The sequence below is a fragment of the Choloepus didactylus genome, chromosome 2 (genome assembly GCF_015220235.1).
Source record: "Choloepus didactylus isolate mChoDid1 chromosome 2, mChoDid1.pri, whole genome shotgun sequence".
In the NCBI taxonomy this organism is placed as follows: domain Eukaryota; kingdom Metazoa; phylum Chordata; class Mammalia; order Pilosa; family Megalonychidae; genus Choloepus; species Choloepus didactylus.
In genome coordinates this window covers 174,920,367-174,941,741 of record NC_051308.1, presented here as the reverse complement: position 1 = coordinate 174,941,741, position 21,375 = coordinate 174,920,367, and the positions used below count along the sequence as shown (strand labels likewise).

The following is a 21,375-nucleotide window of genomic DNA, read 5'->3' as shown; positions in this document are numbered from 1 at the left end:
GGATCATAATTGGTTACTATGAACAATTGTATGCCAACAAGCTAGACAACTTAGATGAAATGGGCAACTTCCTACAAACACATGAACAACCTACACTGACTCGAGAAGAAGTAGAAGACCTCAACAAACCAATCACAAGTTAAAGAGATCAAATCAGTCACCAAAAATATACCAACAAAGAAAAGCCCAGAACTGGAAGGCTTCACAGGAAAGTTTTACCAAGCATTCCAAGAATAATTAATACCATTCTTGCTCAAACTCTTCCAAAAAATAGAAGAGGAATCACTACCTAACTCATTCAATGAAGCCATCATTACGCTAATACCAAAGCTGGATAAAGATTCTACAAGAAAAGAAAACTTCAGACCAATCTCTCTAACGAATATAGATACAAAAATCCTCAACAAAATACGTGCAAATAGAATCCAACAGCATATTAAAAGAATTATACACCATGACCAAGTGGGTTTTGTTCCAGGTATGCAAGGGTAGTTGAACACAAGAAAATCAATTAATCTAATATACAACATTAACAAATTAAAAGGGAAAAATCAAATGATCATCTAGATTGACCAGAAAGGGCATTTAACAAAATTCAGCATCCTTTCATGATAAAAACACTTCAAAATGTAGGAACTGAAGGAAACTTTCTCAACATGATAAAGGGCATATATGAAAAACCCATACCTAACATCATACACAATGGCAAGGGCCTGAAAGCTTTCTCTCTAAGATTAGGAACAAGACAAGGATGCCCACTGTCACCACTGCTATTCAACATTGTGCTAGAAGTTCTAGCTAGAGCAATTAGATAAGAAAAAGAAATAAAAGTCATCCAAACTGGAAAGGAAGAAGTAAAACTGTTGCTATTGCAGAAAACATAATCCTACATTTAGAAAATCCAGAAAAAATGACAGCAAAGGTACTTGAGCTAATAAGCCAGTTCAACAAAGTGTTGGGATACATGATCAGCATGCAAAAAGCAGTGATATTTCTATATACTAGTGTTCTAGTTTGCTAATGCTGCCAGAATGCAAAACACCAGAGCTGGATTGGCTTTTATAAAAGGGGGTTTATTTGGTTACACAGTTCCAGTCTTAAGGCCATAAAGTGTCCAAGGTAACACATCAGCAATCAGGTACCTTCACTGGAGGATGGCCAATGGTGTCCAGAAAACCTCTGTTAGCTGCAAAGGCACATGGCTGGTGTCTGCTCCAAAGTTCTGGTTTCAAAATGGCTTTCTCCCAGGATGTTCCTCTCTAGGCTGCAGTTCCTCAAAAATGTCACTCTTAGTTGTACTTGGGATATTTGTCCTCTCTCAGCTTCTCCGGAGCAAGAGTCTGCTTTCAATGGCTGTCTTCAAAATGTCTCTCATCTGTAGCTCCTGTGCTTTCTTCAAAGTGTCTCTCTTGGCTGTAGCAAGCTTGCTCCTTCTGTCTGAGCTTATATACTGCTCCAGTAATCAAGACCCACCCTGATTGGGTGGGGCCATGACTCCATGGAAATTATCTCATCAGAGTTATCACCTACAGTTGGGTGGGTCACATCTCCATGGAAATACTCAAAGGATTCCAATCTAATCAGCACTAAAACTAAAACGTCTGTTCCACAAGATTACATCAAAGTACTTGGCTTTTCCTGGGGGACATAATACCTTCAAAAACATATTCTTTCCAAATACAAAATACATACATCCCATCACAATATCACAAAAACTCAAATCATTTCAGTAACAATAGTTAAGTACAAGAGCCCATCAAAATCAATTACAGGCATGGTCAGTCCTAAGGCATAATTCCCCTCTAGCTGTGGATCTGGGAACTTAGAACAAGTTATGTGCTTCCAATATACAAAGAGGGACAGTCATAGGATAAACATTCCCATTGCCATAAGGAGAAACAGTAAGGAAAACAGGGTTAACAGGACCAAAACAGTTCTTAAAACCTGCAGGACAAACTCCATTAGATTTCAAAGTCTGAGAGTCATTAACAGAATGATGTTGCATCCTTGGGGCTTGAGAGAGTGGGAATCTAACCCATCCTAAGGGCCTTTGCGGTAGCCCTTTCTTCTCCAAACACTTGGGTGAGTGTTCCAACATATCCACACATTGGGGAGGCCACCTTCTCAGCCCCACCCTCCTCAAACACTGGGGCAGCACCCGGATTCTCTTCCATCTCCGGGGCACATGCTCAACTCCTTCAGAAGAGTGGGGTGGCAGCCAGGCTCTCCCCAATTCCCTGGGAATGTGCTCCACCCTCTTTGGGGCCTGGAGTGGCAAAACTCTTCCAGAGCTTCGAGGTGGAATGCCCACCCTCAACCTCTGGGGCAAACTCACCCTTTCCATGCGTGTGGTCCACTCTGCTATCCCAGCTCGAGACCTCTTGACTCCAGACCTCAACCTCCATGGCTCTGTCTTTGAAGAAATTCTTCCTTCAATTTGTTCCTTGTCTGTCTCCTCCAGTCCAGACTGGCAATGGCTCTGTCTATCAAGATCTCGCAAAAATTCTGTTGGCTTCGCATGAAGCACACAGGGGTCAAAGCCGTCAGACAATAGGACTTTCCACAAATCCTTTAGGCTTAACTCCTTTTCCAATCTTGGCTTGTACTGAAATGGTGGCTGGGTTCCATGTTTGGTTTCATCCTCACGTTGGGCTGTAGCTTCTAGGATTCCACTCCCTGGAATTTTCCAAGCCATCAGCTTCTGGTTTCTTTGAACCCAAAAGTTCAGTTCTAAGTTTATCTCTCTCCACTCGCATTTTACTATAAGCTGCAAGGAGAAGCCAGGGTACATCCTCCACACATAGTCTGGAGCTCTCCTTAGCTAAATATTCCAAGTTGTCACTTTCAAATTCTTCCTTCCATCTGACACCAGGACTCAATTTTGCCAAATTCTCTGCCACTTTAAAACAAAGGATCACCTTTCTTCCAGTTCACAACAACACATTCATCATTTCTGTTCAAGGCCTCGTCAGAAGAATCTTTAGAGTCCATATTTCCGCAAATAGTCTCTTCAAAGCAGTTTAGGCATTTTCTATCAAGCTCCTCACAATTCTTCCAGAATCTTCCCCTTATCCATTTAAAAAGCCGTTCCAACATGTTTGGTATTTGCAAACACAGCAGCATCTCACTTCTCTGGTACCAAAATCTGTTCTAGTTTGCTAATACTGCTGGAATGCAAAACACCAGAGATGGATTGGCTTTTATAAAAGGGGGTTTATTTGGTTTCACAGTTCCAGTCTTAAGGCCATAAAGTGTCCAAGGTAACACATCAGCAATCAGGTACCTTCACTGGAGGATGGCCAATGGTGTCCAGAAAACCTCTGTTAGCTGCAAAGGCACATGGCTGGTGTCTGCTCCAAAGTTCTGGTTTCAAAATGGCTTTCTCCCAGGATGTTCCTCTCTAGGCTACAGCTCCTCAAAAACGTCACTCTTAGTTGCACTTGGGATATTTGTCCTCTCTCAGCTTCTCTGGAGCAAGAGTCTGCTTTCAACGGCCGTCTTCAAAATGTCTCTCATCTGCGGCTCCTGTGCTTTCTTCAAAGTGTCTCTCTTGGCTGTAGCAAGCTTGCTCCTTCTGTCTGAGCTTATATACTGCTCCAGTAATCAAGACCCACCCTGAATGGGTGGGGCCATGCCTCCATGGAAATTATCTCATCAGAGTTATCACCTGCAGTTGGGTGGGTCACATCTCCATGGAAATACTCAAAGGATTCCAATCTAATCAGCACTAAAACGTCTGCTCCACAAGATTACATCAAAGTACATGGCTTTTTGTAGGGGACATAATACCTTCAAACCGGCACAACTAGTAATGAGCTATTCAAGGAGGAATCAAGAAAAAAATTCCATTTACAATAGCACCTAAAAGAATCAAATATCTAGGAATAAACCCAACCAAGGATGTGAAGGACTCATACCCAGAAAACTAAAAAACATTGCTAAAAGAAATCAAAGAAGACCTGAATAAACGGAAAGACATTCCGTGTTCATGGATTGGAAGGCTAAATGTTGTTAAGATGTCAATTCTACCCAAATTGATCTACAGATTCAATGAAATACCAATCAAAATTCCAACAGAATATCTTGCAGAAATGGAGAAGCTAATTATCAATTTTATTTGGAAGTGGAAGGGGCATTGAATAACTAAAAGCATCTTCAAAAAGAAAAATGAAGTGGAAGGTATCATGCTTCCTGATTTTAAAGCATATTATAAAGCCACAGTGGTCAAAACAGCATAGTACTGGCATAAAGAAAAACATTTTGATCAATAGAATTGATCTCATCAAACAGAGCTCAAAAATAATCCTCAGATCTATGATCAATTGATTTTTGATATGGTTCCCAAGCCCCCTCAACTGGGACAGAATAGTCTCTTCAATAAACAGTGTTTGGAGAACTGGATAACTGTCACCAAAAGAATGAAAGAGGACCCCTATCTCTCACTGAATTAAAAAATTAACTCAAAATGGGTCAAAGTCCTAAATATGAGAACAAGTAACATAAAACTCCTAGAAGAAAATGTAGGGAAATATCTTCAAGATCTAGTGATAGGTGGTAGTTTCTTAGACTTTGTAACGAAAGCAAAAGCAAGAAAAGAAAAAATAGATGAATGGAACTCCTCAAAATCGAATACTGGACTTCTGTGCTTCAAAGGATTTTGTCAAAAGGGTGAAAAGGCAACCGACTCAATGGGAGAAAATATTTGGAAACCACATATCTGATAAGGGTTTGATATCCAGTACATATATAAAGATATCCTAAACTCAGCACTAAAAACACAGACAACCCTATTAAAAACTGGGCAAGGGACATGAATAAATATTTCTCCAAAGAGGAAATAAAGATGGCTAAGAGGCACAAGAAAAGATACTCAGCTTCACTAGCTATTAGGGAAATGCAAATCAAAACCACCATGAGATTTCATCCCACATCTTCTAAAATGGCCACTATTAAACAAGCAGGCAACTACAAATGTTGGAGAGGATGTAGAGAAATTGGAACACTTATTCACTGCTGGTGGAAATGTAAAATGGTACAACTACTGTGGAGGATGGTTTGGGGATTCCACAAGAAGCTAAGTATAGAGTTCCCTTATGACCCAGCAATCCCGCTACTCGGGATACACCCAGAAGAACTGAAAGCAGTGACGTGAACAGACATTTGTACACCAATGTTCACAGAAGCATTATTCACAGTTGCCAAAGATGGAAATAACCCAAGGTGTCCATCAACAGATGAATGATTAAACAAAATGTGGTATATACATACCATGGAAAATTATTCAGCAGTATGGAAGAATGAAGTCCTGAAGCATAAGACAACATGGATGAACCTTGAGGACATTATGGTAAGGGAAATAAGTCAGACACAAAAGGACAAATATTCTATGATCTCACTGATATGAACTTATTATAATATGTAAACTCATAGACATCAAATATAGAATATAGGTTACCAGTACATAGAATGAGGCTAAAGAATGGGGAGTGGTTGCTGAATATGTACAGAATGTTTAACTAGGGTGAACCTAAACATCTGGAAATGAACAGAGGTGATGGTAGCATGTTACCATGAGAATAATTATCAGGGCTGAACCGTGTGTACGTGTGGTGGAAAGGAGAAGTTTAGTCATGTATGTTAGAAGAAGGAGAGTTGGAGGTTAAAACGTGGGAAAGTATAACAGTGAATCATGTGGTGGACAATTGTGATTAACTATACAAATATAAAAAAGTTCTTTCATGAACTAGAGCAGATGTATGACACTATTATAAGGAATTAATAATACAGGAGTATATGGGAAAAATGCAACTATTGCAAACTGTGGACTATACTTAACAGCAATGTTTTAATACTCTTTCATCAACAGTAACAAATAACCACACCAACACTATGGATCAGTAATATGGAGGGTGTGCTGGTTTGGATCTGTTATGTACCCCAGAAAAGCCTATGTTCTTTTAATCCAATCTTGTGGAGGCAGACCTATTATGGGTGGGACCTTCTGATTAGATTGCTTCCATGGAGATGTGACCCCACCCATTCAAGGTGGGTCTTAATCCTCTTGCTGGAGTCTTCTATGAGAGGCTAAAAGGCAGAGACAGTTTAGAAAGAGCTCAGAGAAGGTGAGATAGAAGCTCAGAGACATTTTGGAGAAAGCCACTAAAATCAGAAGCTAGACCCGGGAGAGAAAGATCAGCAGAGCCAACCATGTGCCTTCCCATGAGACAGAGGAGCCCCAGATGCCATCAGCCTTTCTTCAGAGAAGGTATTGTCCTGTTGATGCCTTAACTGGAACATTTTCATGGCCTTAGAACAGTAAATTTGTGAACTAATAAACCCTCTTTGTAAAAGCCAATTCATTTCTGGTATATTGCACTCTGGCAATGTTGGCAAACTGGAACAGGAGGATAAGGAATACGGGAGGATTAGGGCTTCCTTTTTTACTTTTATTTATTTTCTGGAGTAATGAAAATATTCTAAATGTGAACATGAGGTTGTATGTACAACCATGTGATTATACTTTGAACAGGAGATTGTATACTTCAGATGGTTTCTGTATTGTGTGAATATATCTCAATAAAATTGCATTAAAAAAAAAATAAAACCACACCAAGGAACATCATCATGATATTTCAGAACAAAGCAACAAAGAGAAGACCTTATAAACTTCCAGGGAGAAAAAACAGCTCGTCAATCATGCAACTGACTGACAGGAATGTGGCCAAATAGGAGGTCAATCACATAAAGCAGAAAAAATAAACCCTTAATCAACTATAAGGTTCATCCATGCTGTTGTATATATCAGATCTTTATTCCTTTTTATGACTGAATAAAATTCCAATGTTGTCTATATCACATTTTGTTTATCCATTCATCGATTGATGGGCACCTGGGTTACTTGCATCTTTTGGCAATTGTGAATAATACCACAATGAACATCGGGATACAAATGTCTGTTCAATTGTTTTGGGTATTCATTTAGTAGTGGGGTTGTGGAATAATACGGTAATTCCATGTTTAACTTTCTGAGGAACTGCCAAACTGTCTTCAACAGCATGTTGAGTGAAATAAGCCAGACACGAAAGAGCAAATATTGTATAATCTCACTGATATGAAATAACTAGAATATGCAAACTCAGGGTCAGACTCTAGAATATAAGTTACGAGGGGATGGGGTGGGGATATGAATAGAAAGTTAAGACTTAAAATGTACAGGGTTCCTATTGGGAATGATGGAAATGTTTTGCTAATAGATGGTGGTAAAGGTAGTACAACATTGTGAACATAATTAATAGCAATGAAATATATATCTGAATGTGGTTAAAAGGGGAAATAGGTTATATATATGGTAATAGAATAAAAATTAAAAAAAATATTTATAGAACTGTACTAGGTTAAACCATGGGTTATAGTTAATAGTACAATTTAAAAAATGTGCTTTCATCAATTCTAACAAGTTTTCCACACCAATGCAAGGTGTTAACAGTAGGGTGGTAGGCTCAATTATAGAAAGAAAAGGGGCAGAAGATGTACCAGTCCAGTAGACAAGATAAACAAAAAAAATCACAGAACAGTATAGTAAGAACAATGATAGCAGTATCTTGAAGGTAATTGTTATGGGACCGGTGGTTGTTAAGAGTGGGTGGGAAGCTATTTAATGTTCTGGGGATGCCCAGGAATGACTATGGTCTGTTAATTTCTGATGGATATAGTAGGAGCAAGTTCACAGAAATGTTGCTATATTAGGTAACTTTCTTGGGGTAAAGTAGGAACATGTTGGAAGTTAAGCAGTTATCTTAGGTTAGTTGTCTTTTTCTTACTCCCTTGTTATGGTCTCCTTAAAATGTTCTTTTATTGTATGTTTTTTTCCTTTTTAACTTTTTTTTCATACAGTTGATTTAAAAAAGAAGGGAAAGTTTAAAAAAAAAAAAAAAAAAAAAACAAGGAAAAAAAAAAGATGCAGTGCCCCCTTGAGGAGCCTGTGGAGAATGCAGGGGTATTCGCCTACCCCACCTCCATGGTTGCTAACATGACCACAGACATAGGGGACTGGTGGTTTGATGGGTTGAGCCCTCTACCACAGGTTTTACCCTTGGGAAGACGGTTGCTGCAAAGGAGAGGCTAGGCCTCCCTATGGTTGTGCCTAAGAGCCTCCTCCCGAATGCCTCTTTGTTGCTCAGATGTGGCCCTGTCTCTCTAGCTAAGCCAACTTGAAAGGTGAAATCACTGCCCTCCCCCCCTACATGGGATCAGACACCCAGGGGAGTGAATCTCCCTGGCAACGTGGAATATGACTCCCGGGGAGGAATGTAGACCTGGCATCGTGGGACGGAGAACATCTTCTTGACCAAAAGGGGGATGTGAAAGGAAATGAAATAAGCTTCAGTGGCAGAGAGATTCCAAAAGGAGCCGAGAGGTCACTCTGGTGGGCACTCTTACGCACACTTTAGACAACCCTTTTTAGGTTCCAAAAAATTGGGGTAGCTGGTGGTGGATACCTGAAACTATCAAACTACAACCCAGAACCCATGAATCTCGAAGACAGTTGTATAAAAATGTAGCTTATGAGGGGTGACAAGGGGATTGGGAAAGCCATAAGGACCACACTCCACTTTGTCTAGTTTATGGATGGATGAGTAGAAAAATAGGGGAAGGAAACAAACAGACAAAGGTACCCAGTGTTCTTTTTTACTTCAATTGCTCTTTTTCACTCTAATTATTATTCTTGTTATTCTTGTGTGTGTGCTAATGAAGGTGTCAGGGATTGATTTGGGTGATGAATGTACAACTATGTAATGGTACTGTGAACAATCAAAAGTACGATTTGTTTTGTATGACTGTGTGGTATATGAATATATCTCAATAAAATGAAGATTAAAAAAAAAAAAAAAAACAAAAACTGAACTTATCTTCTACCGTATAAACTGTTCCTTCTCCACTATGGTTAAGGACCGAACTAGAAACCTGAGCGTCATCCCAAACTCCCTTTATTTCCCCCCTCACACTGGTGATCTGTGGGTGTAAATGATAACTTATATTTTAAACCTTTTTGAAATCTGTCCCGTCTTCTTCACTTCCACTGCTACTGTCTTGATTGAGGCTCTCAAAACTTCTCACCTACACTATTACAGCGCTCTTAGGGCTGACCTTTTGCCTCCCTATTCTCCCTCCAAAGGGATATATGTCTCTTAGTATCCTCAGAATCTAGCTCAGAACATGACCTATAGTAAGCATTAAATGAATGTTTGTTTAATGAATGGATGAGAGAGCTGCTGCTAATAATCAAAAGTCACAGAATGAAGAAAAAAAATTTTTGGTCTTACCTAATGTCTGTAAGTAAAGTTGCATACACAAATTAAGTGCAGATGTAATTTGATTCTCTGGCTGAACTTATCAACGCTTTGAAAAATATTCAGCAACTTTTGCATTTGTATTTTTTAGGTCAAGTTTACTGGATATTCCTGGGAGTGGTGATACAATAAGTGTTTTATTTTGCCAAGGATTTTGATTTGCCAATATAAGTTTATGACAGTCAGTCTAGGGAATCATTGGTGCCATGAAGACAGCGCCTTGTTTTTGTCTGGAGTCCCCATGGGATTAAACTACATCTGGCAATAAGTAGAGATTCTGGTCTGGCCATCTTCAAAGGCAAATGACTGCTAGTATTTATCAGATCTATGTGGATAAGCAAATGGGAAGGGATTAAATTTTTTTGGTTTGTTTTCCTTCCATTTGTAACCAACTGTAAAACAAAAACCTACAGAAGTTAATACTGCAAATAAAGATTTTTATTTTTATGGTTTTGAAAAAAAAAAAAAGAGTGGGTGGGAAGGTTTATACAATCTAGGAGTGCCACGGAAAGCTCCCAAGGGAGTAACCACCTCAGAAGGGAATCAGAAAATATAGGTTCTTATCAACAATAGCAAGCATTTATAAGATTTTGCCACTTATTTTATTTCTCCATTTCATTTTTTCAAAATTTTTTTTGTTTTACCTTATTAACCTCTATTACTCTTAAAATGGACTAACTGAATGTTTACTTTCTGAGGCAAAAGGCTGGAGTTTACAGGGGAAGAATGTGCCTTTGGGAAACTAATTTATTAGCTAGGTTTCTCGGGACTACAACCTCTAAGGACAGAATGGAGGGCTCTGGAAGGAGAGAAAAGCAAGCCAACTCTTTGGAGAATATACGGGACAAGTATGGCACCTGACTGAGCACCTGGGAGGGGCTGAGAAGTAAAATGACCTCAAGTGTGGTCCCCCAAACAGCACCAGCCTCACAGGGAAACTTAACTACAAATACAAATTTTCAAGCTTTACCACAAATTAGCAAATCAGAAACTATGGATGGTGCCTTGCAATCTGTGTTTTACCAAGCCCTCCAGATGATTCCAATGCACACTAATGTTTAAGAACCACCATCCTAAGATATTTTCTAGTCAAGCACCCCACTTTTATTATACAAAAGATGATGAACATAGGCTGATAATACATAGCCTGCAGCCTTCCTTCCTGGGTCTAAATCTAATTATAACACATTTATTCATTTACCCCACAAACTGTTATTGTGCTTCTAGTTTGCAGCAGTCACTGAACTAAGGTGTTGGGGATGTAGGAATGAGTGAGACACTGTGGGAGACTCTGACCAGGCTTGCCATGCATAGTAGTACATCCTAGGTCTGAAAATATAGGAAATAAGAATGCAAAGACTACTTATTATTACAATGTTGCAAAGCAGTATGATACCAAGTCATTATTATACAGTTTATGGGAAGTGTTTCAGTTTTCTACGGTTGCTATAACAAATTACCACAAATTTAGTGGCGTGACCCTGAGCCAATTTATTATTTTACAATTCTTACTTCAAAAGTCTGAAATAGTTCTCACCAGGTTAAATCAAAGCTTAGCAGAGTGGCATTTCTTTCCCCAGAGAAGAATCTGATTCCTTACTCTTTCTATCTTCCAGAGACTACCTACATTCCTTGGCTTGTGGCCCTCTTCCTCCATCTTCAAAGTTAGCAACAGTGGGTCAACTTCTTCTCATACTGCATCATGCTGACTTCCTCTTCTGCTTCCCTCTTCCACTTTTAAGGATCCTTGTGATTACATTGGGCCCACCCAGTATAATGCAGGATAATCTTATTTTAAGGTCAGCTGATTAGCAACCTTAATTCCACCTAATTCCCCTTTGCCATGCCATGTAAGGTAATATATTCGTAGGTTGCAGAGAAAAGGACAAGATTATCTTTAGGGGTGGGAAAGCGGGTTAGGGTTATTTTTCTGCCCACCACAGGTAGCAAAGCAAGATGGCCCTGGTAGAACAATAAGAAACTGAACTCAGCACCAAAATAGAATCAGCTGATGTAGCTTGGGTAGAGGTAAATTTTGCAATCATAAAGTAATTAAGTTCAAGTTTCATGATGACATGGTAGGGATAAGCACTCATTTAAGAAGTTTAGTGGCCTGGCAGGATGTCACCCTGGGCAGGTACATCATCACCACCATAGGAACACATCTCCCAAATCAGGGAGACTATAGAAGCTGCACTCCAGCTTGAGATCTTCTTACCCTTTGCTTAAAATATATTCTTTGCGCTTGTCACAAACCATTACTAGTAGGTATAAGATTTGCATGTCACAGTGCTAGTTGTTGCCAGCCTTAAATCTAGTCCCAAGGGGAGTTTTTATAAACAAGGAAAACAAAATTTTAAACTGTAGTCCACTGACAATTATTGAAGATACTGGTTTTTACCTGCAGAAAATGAACATTTAAAAAAATTAATAGAAGGGTTATTTGAAAGTCTGTGCTAACAGGACTCATCTATCAAAAATAATGTTAAATAGTCTCTAGATGTGTTCCAGGGCATTATAGGATGCTTCCACACATGACACCTCTGCAAATTTTGATCCTCAAAAATAAACCTTTCAAGAAGATATTATCTTTACTTTGCAGACAGGGAATGTAGGCTCAAAATAACAAACACATCAATTAAAATCTAAAAAAAAAAAAAACAAAAAAAACACTAAAACATCATCTGTGGAGAATGGTTAAGAACTCTGGGTTTAGCAAAAGATTAAGTTTTAAAAATAATAATTATAATTTTATAGTTATATTTTTAGGGCAAATGAGATTTATAGGATAAATTTACATTTCCTACCAAATGATAAATAACAGTACTTTACAGACAGTTGTCTTAATCCCAGGTGAATTACTGGGCTTCTGCATAGACACCAGGGAGACTATAAATTAATCCACATGAAAAATGAATAAGATTTAAAAGAAAAAAAATTTTCTTTCACACTAGAGTTGAGGAATGTGTAGAAAATGCGTCTATACTGAAACACCATAGACAAGAAGCATCACAGACAACCGCATTTTACTAATTTTCAAAAATTCTAATATTATTTTCAAATGGTAAGTGACTTCATGATTCTGAATTGTTCGGTATACTCAAAGTAAATAATCAGTTTCTGTTGTTAAGTCCCCTCATTTCAACACAAAGTTTTTATCGCATTCTACCAATTTCTCTTAAATCAAACATTCAACACCATCCTCAATCTTCACACATTCAATTTCTAACTCTAAAACTGAAGAGAGCAGTTAGAAAGAACAAGGTGAGAAAAGCTGAAGAGGAAAAAAAAATAGCAATAAAGTGGTCCAACTTTTCCTCAAAGAACTCTAGGATATTTAGAGGCAATTAAATCCAATTCTACTCTAAACTATTGTTTAAAAGGCTTGGAGCCCAATCCCCAGAAATTCTGATTTAATTGGTCTGGAAATTGGACTAGGCATTTTTTTTTTTTTAAAGCTCCACAAGTGATTCTTATGCGCCTCTAGGGATGTATGTAATATGTTCTTTCTCACTGAGAAAAAGCTTTATTGCTTATAGAAAATAAAGTTATACCTTGATAAGGAAATTGTCTTGGGACCTTTACTTGTATACATGTGCAAAGTTTTGGACCAACTGAAAATAAATGTACCAATTCTCATTATTATAATTCCCCTTACGATGTACATACACATAATTGTTCTTCATAGGACTGTTGCAATTATAAGCTCTTTAGCAACATATGCTTTGAACAACTCTATCTTGAAGTTCAAAGGAATCATGCTATATTCTAAGTATACATAACTGTACAAACACCAAGAAAATGGAAAAGATGAGAACTAAGCCCTCGAAGCTACAAATGTCAGCAGATCCCAAGGGATTATTAACAAGTGATTGGGCAACCAGGGAAAGAAGGAAGAATGATAGATGCCAATAAACTGACTGATCAGACGTAGGCAAGAAGCAAAACAATAAACTGGAAAGGTCTTAAAAAGTAAATAACTTTCTCTCAGGCTTTGGGCATTTGCATACTTCCTTTCATTAATTTTAAAAGCAGCTGAACTGGATATTTTCTACTTCTATATGTCTTAAACAAGGAAATAAAGCTACTCCTTATTTATATTTGGCTTTTGTTGGTTTTCTTTTGGTTTACTGTCCTGATTTAAATAAAAAAAATTTCCTACACCAATATAAAAAAGGAAAAATGAGGATAAACAAAGAAGAAAAGGCAGAGACAACATAAAGTCCTGAAAGATGAAAAGGCTATGAAAATTTGAAGCGAACATGAAAATATAGAGAGAAGTTCACAGTAAAGATTCCATTGACACTTGTCCAGTGGGCTTTAAATTATTGCTTGCTGTGGCAGACTGCACATTTTCACCAATTTCTGTTCTTCACCTGCAGAGAATCCAGATAAAGACTATATTTCCCAGCTTTGCTTACATGTATGGCCACGTGACTAAGTTCTGACCAATGGTGTATGATCAGAAGTGATATGTGATACTTTTGGATCTTGCCCTTATAAAGATTTGGATTCTTGGCCCCTTACTGATGACTGAGAGATGACAAGAACTAGAGTAGCTGCTTTAGTCCCAGAAATAGAAGCTTACACATTGAAGGTGGCAGACCCACATTATCAGCCCTGTACCTTTTACATTTGGACCAGTGTTAGATAAGATAAACTACTATCTAACTTAAACCATTGCATTTTGGGGTCTTTTCATTACAAAAGCTCAGTATATACCCCAATATATTCAATCATTCTTGCACCTTAAAATACCAATGAGTTTATTTTCCAATACTAACAATTCAAAGGCCTTAATAGTGAATTTGTCTGAGCGTCAAGATTTGTGTTTCAATTCCATCACGAAGAGCATGAGCACTAGAAAATAGCATGATTTTTTGGACTTCAAAATACAAGTGTTAAAAGCATATGCTGACAAGGAACTCATAATTTGCAATAAGAACAAATATGTGTATGTATAATATAAGGGGAATTGCAAATAGCCATGTCTGTTTTGCTCCCCGCTGAATCTCTAGCAACTAGCACACTGAGTGGTACTAAGCACTTAATAAGTATTTGTTGAATAAATGACTAAATATTTGTTCACTCAATCAAACCAGTTACATAATTTTGTGAAAGTCAATTAGCTTTTTCTGGATCTCTCTTTTTGAAATTTGATCAATATAATCTCTAAGGTTTCCTCCAGCTTAAATATCCTATGCTGCATCTAACACAAACATTGCCAGGATATGGCTTTCCAACTCCACCTTTGTGCAAGGTTACTAATATTGTGTTATATAGGGATGGTATTATTTATAAAACAGAAAATTAAACTACTCTGAAAATGTCTAAAAAGAATTTTAGTTAAGATACTTAACTATTGTTTTAAGATATTTCCTGACTTCTATAATGGTTTTTAAATCAAATGCCATTAGGTTTGAATCACCAAATTTATTCAGAAGAATATAGTAATGGGCTTCCAGTTCAGCCTTTTATGATGTACTAACTCACTTACCACTTGTTCACTTACTTTCCAACCTCTAAACTTTTGTTATTGTTTTCTTTGAACCCATTCTCCCTATCTTTATAGATGTATGCCTTTAAAAACATGTCCGTTACTTTTGTTTTAGTGGGGTTTCTGGAGAGAATGAAAATAGATGCATAGATTCAATCTGCCATCTTTGCAGAGGTTGTGTAACAGAAATGTTTGTACACAAATGTAACTTACAAGAAGTTCATCCTGGTTTTTTGAGTACATAAGAATTTGATTATTCTGATATACCTCTAATTGATTCATCTAACTGATAATCAAAGTTTTATAGAAAAAAGGTATATTTGGAGAAGGAAGGAAACTCTTGCATTGACAGGCAAAAAGGTTTTTAGAAAATTATTTTGACAACTTCTTTGAAGAGAAAAATTAAAAAATGGAAACTGGTGAACTATGCAATTATCTTATTCAGTTAATATTTGCTGACTGGCAATACAGTGCTAGACTAGGTGCGGGATATATATAAAGATGACATCAAGAACCTCAAAAGTCCAAGAGGGGAAATACTGTTTTAAATAATAATAATTACAATACTGTAAAAATGCAGTTAAGAGAAACTTTCAAAGCAAAGTGATTATAGACGAATAAGCTATTAAATGTGTTAGAAAAATGGAAAGAGGTTAGGGAAAATGACTTACAGTTTGTAATGTTTATACAGAATTTGGAAGAAATAAGTAGGCATAGAGGCAGTTATTTTAGATAGAAGTAAAATTCCGAGTATGATATGTAGTATAATTTAAGTAGACAGACATGGCAAAGGAAGAGGTTAAAAAGGTAGGCATCGAATACTGTTACACTATATTGTTTAAACCTATTCTGTTTACGTAAGGTTGACATACAAAGATTTTAAGCAAGAGAACTTACATCATCAAATTTTTATTTTACTAAAATCAGTCAGAAGGCCACACAAAAGATGGACTGGAAACAAAAAAGTACTATTCAGGAACTAAAACAGTTTTTAAAAGAAAAACTGATAGCATATGAGTTACCCCTTTGAAAATGCCCACCCCACCCCCCGAAATCGTATAATAAAAAAGGAAAAAGAAGAATACTGTTCCACACTAGAACAATGAATATTTTATAACACACAAAAAAGGGAATTATACCTTTGGAAACTAATTCAAATTAAATAAAATGTCAGACCTTTCAAAGAATAAAAATGCAGACCTTATGTTCAGACAAGTGAGACCAAACTATAATGTAGTGAAGTACTAAACTAAGACATCTGATAGCTTGCTTTTAGGTAATAATTTGAAAGAAGGACCCAAATGAACTTATATAATAAAAGCATCTAATAATCTATCTGTAAAGAAAATATTAAAAATACTACTGATCTTTCTTCCACCTTCTCTCCCACACTGGCTATGAGCAAGCTTATGAAGTTCTCTGGACGATGGACATTAGCAAATTTGATGTGAAAAGTGCTTGTGCATTGAGATTTGTCCTCTTTCATGCTGCTCTTGTGGACCCTGCAACCAGTACCATCTGAATAAGTCAGGACTAGTCTTCTGAATGACAAGAGACATGTTTCTCAATACCCCAGCTAACAGCCAACCAAGTGCCAGATACAATAATGAAGCTATCAACCACCAGATGACTGTAGAATTGTAAGAAAGCTTCAGCCAACCCTGGCCCAGACCAGAAGAAGTACTGCCCAGTAGAGCCCATTCCAAACTGCTAACCAATAGAGTTGTAAACTAAATAAACAACTGTCGTATTAATCCACTAAGTTTTGGAGTGGTTTGATAAGCAGCAGTAAACTGAAGCAGTAAAATGAAGCTTACATTTTTCTTAATGCTGTAGTTTATGTTACCATGACAGATGTGAAATAAGAACTGTGATATAGCACATTTCTTCAAAGCATTAAAAATAAAAATTAAATTATGTATCATTTTTCACTTCGGGTGCATGTTCACGCTACATTAGCATACCCTGAAAAACATGTTTTGTCTTTATTTTTGTCAGATATTAGCAAAGCTATACATGAACAGCAAACACTCAAATAACTGTTAATAAACTTCTTAGTCAATAAAACCCATAAATAAGCTGAAAGTCAAGTTTTGCTCCTTTTTCAAAGTACTAGGTACTTATTGAATCTTTGTTATCATTCATATTTTCACAAATAAAAGAGATTAAAAATAGACATTATTATGAGTTTAAGGACATTTCATAACTTCAGCATACTTAACTGTCTCTATGGATTCAGAATTAGAGCCACACTGCTCAGGACCATTTCCTCTACATGCTTATATCCAGAGAACATTTAAACTTATTATTAACATTTCACCACCTGTCATACCTTTCTAAATATGGAAGAAAATTTAAAAGTACCTTTAATTTTGCTTCGTAGATATTTTAGGACTTCTTGAGTTCCTTTCTGAAAGGGTGGAGGGAAAAACACATATTCACCAAGATATGTCTTGTAGTTTTATAGATCAACATGTATGCCTGAATTTCAAATTCAAAACAAAAAGTTTAATTCTAAATATACTTACATTTATAATTTCTCTTCGAATCGTTCTCAGAGGATTCCCTTCTAGTGCCAAGAATTTCAAACGAAGGTTCCCCAATGTATAGGGCAGACTAAAAAAGATTAAATTTATTTCAAGGAAAACATTAAATATAATTCAACCAAATACTTGAGCATAAAACCAAAAAGATATGACAGAGTATACATTATATAATTGTCTCAAAGGAGATCTAAAGCATTTACCTTTTAAATGAATGTTGACTGTATAAAAGAAAAATCAGATTAAATTGTCATTTAGAGATTGCTAAAAAAGAATTTGAGCTATACATTGGCTAAATTATATTCAGTGCTAAAAAGTAAATGTTCCAAAATATAGCTTTCCATCAATCTGTGATTCAAGATAACTATGCCCCACTCACACTAAACGCTTTGATTTTGCCCCATGAATAAACAAAATTCTTTCTACATGAAAAATAAACAAGCAAAAGGAAAAAAATGATTTTCAATCACCAATTCATTTTCTTTCAATAAGAAAAGTCATTTTTTAATCTTCAACACACAAAAAGATAACCTGTGTTTATAAATATAAATATTCAATCTCATTAAGATTTATTAAGCACCTACAGTATACTAGGCACTGGAGTAGGGATATTAAGATCCTTGCCCATAAGGAGTTCCCAACTTAAAAAAGTAAGAAGACACATATATGGTTAACTAAAATATAATAATACGAATTATCATGTTGCTGGCAAGAATATGAAATAGTACAACCAGTTAAGAAAGCATTATCTTTCAAAGTTAAATATACATTTCATATACTTACCATACAATCCAGCAATCCTACTCCTACATATTTACCCAGGAGAAATGAAAATACTGTCCAGAGTCTTGTATGTGAATGTTCATAGCAGCTTTATTCACAATAGCCCCAAAATAGACAATAATCCAAATGTCCACCAGCTAATTAGCGAAGAGCTGAACAAACCATAGTATATCTCTGTAGAACGGAATACTACTCAGCAGGATAAATGAACGAGCTATGAATACACACAACCATATGAATGACTCTCAAAAGGTCATTCATATGCTGTATGAAAGAAGCCAGACACAAAAACTATATACTGTAGGATTCCATTTATATGAAAGTCTAGAAAAGGCAGAACTACAGCAACAGAGCACATCAGTAGTTTCTAGGGGCTGGGGATGTGGGAGGGAATTGACTATAAAGGACACAAGGAAAATTTTGGGGGAGATAAAAATGTTCTACATACATGACTGCAATGATGGTTACATGAATGTATACAAATGTCAAAAGTCATCAAATTGTAAACTTGAAATTGGAATTTTATTGTATGTAAATTATACATCAACAAATGAATGATATAAAAACATTAATAATAAGATAAATGCTAAACCAGCAAAGTTGCTATGAGAGTAAAGATGTAGAAACTGGGGGTGTACAAGGAGTTGCAAAGCTTGGATGTGGGCCTAAAAAGAGGAATGGGAGTCTATCAGGCAATGAAGCAGGAAAAAGGCATTCTAGGGTTAAGCAGAAAATGAGGAAATACTTGGTATCTTTATAGTTCAGTGTAGCCACAGAGCAGAATACCTGCAGGAGAATGAAAGATGCTCAAGAACGAACGACTGAAGTCTAACGGTGAGATACCCTTGAATGTTATGCTAAGTCTGAACTTGACCTTGCAAGACAAGTGGTTCCCAATTGCTGGTTGAAAGACCAGAGGCATCAAAATCTACTAGGAATTGCTTTAAAAAAAAAAAATTTCTAGGACCCCATTGATATTCTGATTCATGGGAGCCTCAGAACCTGTACTTTTTTTTTTCCCCTAAAAGCTTCTCAGGTGATTCTGATGCATCGCCATATTTGGAGAAGCGTACATGGCAATGGAGAACCATTCAAAGCTTTTTAAGCAGAAAGGTGACCCAATGGTTTGTATTTTATAAAAACTACTCTCATAGCAGTATGGGGAATAAATATTTTAGTTAGAGAAAATTCCAGAAGGCAATCAAAATGGCTAAAAAATGTCTAATATCTAGAAACTGTGGGATTGGAAAAGAGGAAAAGAAACTAACATTTACTATATTCTAGACCTTATGAGATATGTACACTTTATATCCAGAGCTCTGGAGAAAAAGAAACATATATATCAGAAATATTTGTACCAATTACTTTATTTTGTTAATTTTGAGTTTAGTTTTTGTTTTAAATACTTGCTTTCCATTGCTTTTATTCAGTAGACTTAATAAAACTGCCATGAGGAAAATATTTACATGTAAATATTTATAAGAGGCAGGATACTATTCCATTCATTACTTGTAAGATAAAGCACTTTTAGGGGTAGCAAGATCACTGCAAATACTGTCATATGTAGAAAAATGTGAAGAGTGGTTACTATCAGAGTATTCAAGTCTATGGTCAAGATGTGAAAGCAATTCTAATTTTAAAAATACTTAAATACTTAAAAATATATATACAATTTTAAAAAATACCTAAATACTTAAAAATATATACACAAAGAAAAAATCTGCCTTGCTTAACTTTCTCCTTCTGTGAATGCCATCCCATCTTTCTTGCATGAAAGCTCAAAACCTCAGACATATAACTGGTATACAATCCTAGGTAAATCTGAGTCTTATTCTTGTATTTGAAAATAATTCCATCTCTAGATATTATGGTTCTATGACTTTTTATCACTCTTTGCTCACTACCCTCCTCCTCCTCCCCATCTGCAACATTGCCTATCAGGTGCGAAATACTATGTACTCTAACTCATCAAGCCTCTCACAACTGTCTTTTTTTCCCTTCTCACTGCCACCAGAGTTCAGGTCCTCATTACATGAGATAAATCTACAAAGCTGCCAATACAATGAACTGAATATAGCAAGTGCTCCTTAGCAATAACTATTATTAGATTAATCTAATAGTTTTCTTTAGATTTCCCACCTACAAACCCATTCGTATTCAATAGGTCCAACCCACTTCAACCGATTTTTTTTAAATGAGAATGTAACAAAATTGGTTTTGTTATAATCTTTCAATAGCTACCTACATCTTAACTAATGAAAACTGACTCATCACAGGCATATCCAGTGTCTCTTCCATATGGCCTCAGCTTACTTTTCAAGCCTTGAATTCTCACAAGCTCTCTACCGACACACTATTAATCAGATTAACTGGACTACTTTTTGTTCTCTGAATATACTCTGTGATTTTCTGAATTCCCAAAGCTTTGTGCTGTTTCCTCCAGTCAAGTGTATCATTCTCACCACCTTATCTCTGCACTTGTAAACCACAGTCATCTTTTTTTTTTTTTAATTAAATTCAGTATTATTGAAATACATTCACACACCATACAATCATCCATGGTGTACAATCCACTGTCCACAGTATGATAACATAGTTATGCGCTCATCACCACAATCTATCTCTGAACATTTTCCTTACATCAGATAGAACCAAAACAAGAATAAAAAATAAAAGTGAAAAAAGAACACCCAAATCATCCCCCCATCCCACCCCATTTGTCCTTTAGTTTTTATCCCCATTTTTCTACTCATCCATACACTAGATAAAGGGGGTGTGATCCACAAGGTCTTCACAATCACACTGCCACCCCTTGTAATCTACATTATTATATAATTGTCTTCAGGAGTCCAGACTGCTGGGTTGGAGTTTGGTAGTTTCAGGTATTTACTTCTAGCTTTTCCAATACATTAAAACCTAAGAGGTGTTATCTATATAGTGCATAAGAATGTCCACCAGAGTGACCTCTCAACTCCATTTGAAATCTCTCAGCCACTGAAACTATTTCGTCTCATTTTGCATCCCCCTTTTGGTCAAGAAGATACTCTCAGTCCCATGATGCCGGATCCACATTCATCCCCGGGAGTCATACTCTGCATTGCCAGGGAGGTTTACACCCCTGGGAGTCGGGTCCCACGTAGGGGGGAGGGCAGCGAGTTCACCTGTCGAGATGGCTCAGTTAGAGAGAGAGAGGGCCACATCT

The 21,375-nt window shown here is 36.7% G+C and overlaps 1 protein-coding gene across 4 annotated transcripts in view; it reads right to left on the bottom strand.

Moving 5' to 3' along the window:
• Positions 1 to 21,375, bottom strand: part of LRRC40 (leucine rich repeat containing 40) — an 82,317-nt gene that overhangs the window by 26,944 nt on the left and 33,998 nt on the right. For all 4 annotated transcript variants that reach the window (XM_037826930.1, XM_037826931.1, XM_037826932.1 and 1 more), the window contains 2 exons: positions 17,376 to 17,463; positions 17,212 to 17,257 (listed from right to left, as the gene is read on the bottom strand). In XM_037826930.1, coding sequence (XP_037682858.1) covers positions 17,212 to 17,257; positions 17,376 to 17,463 — 134 coding nt within the window. The remainder of the gene's footprint in view (positions 1 to 17,211; positions 17,258 to 17,375; positions 17,464 to 21,375) is intronic.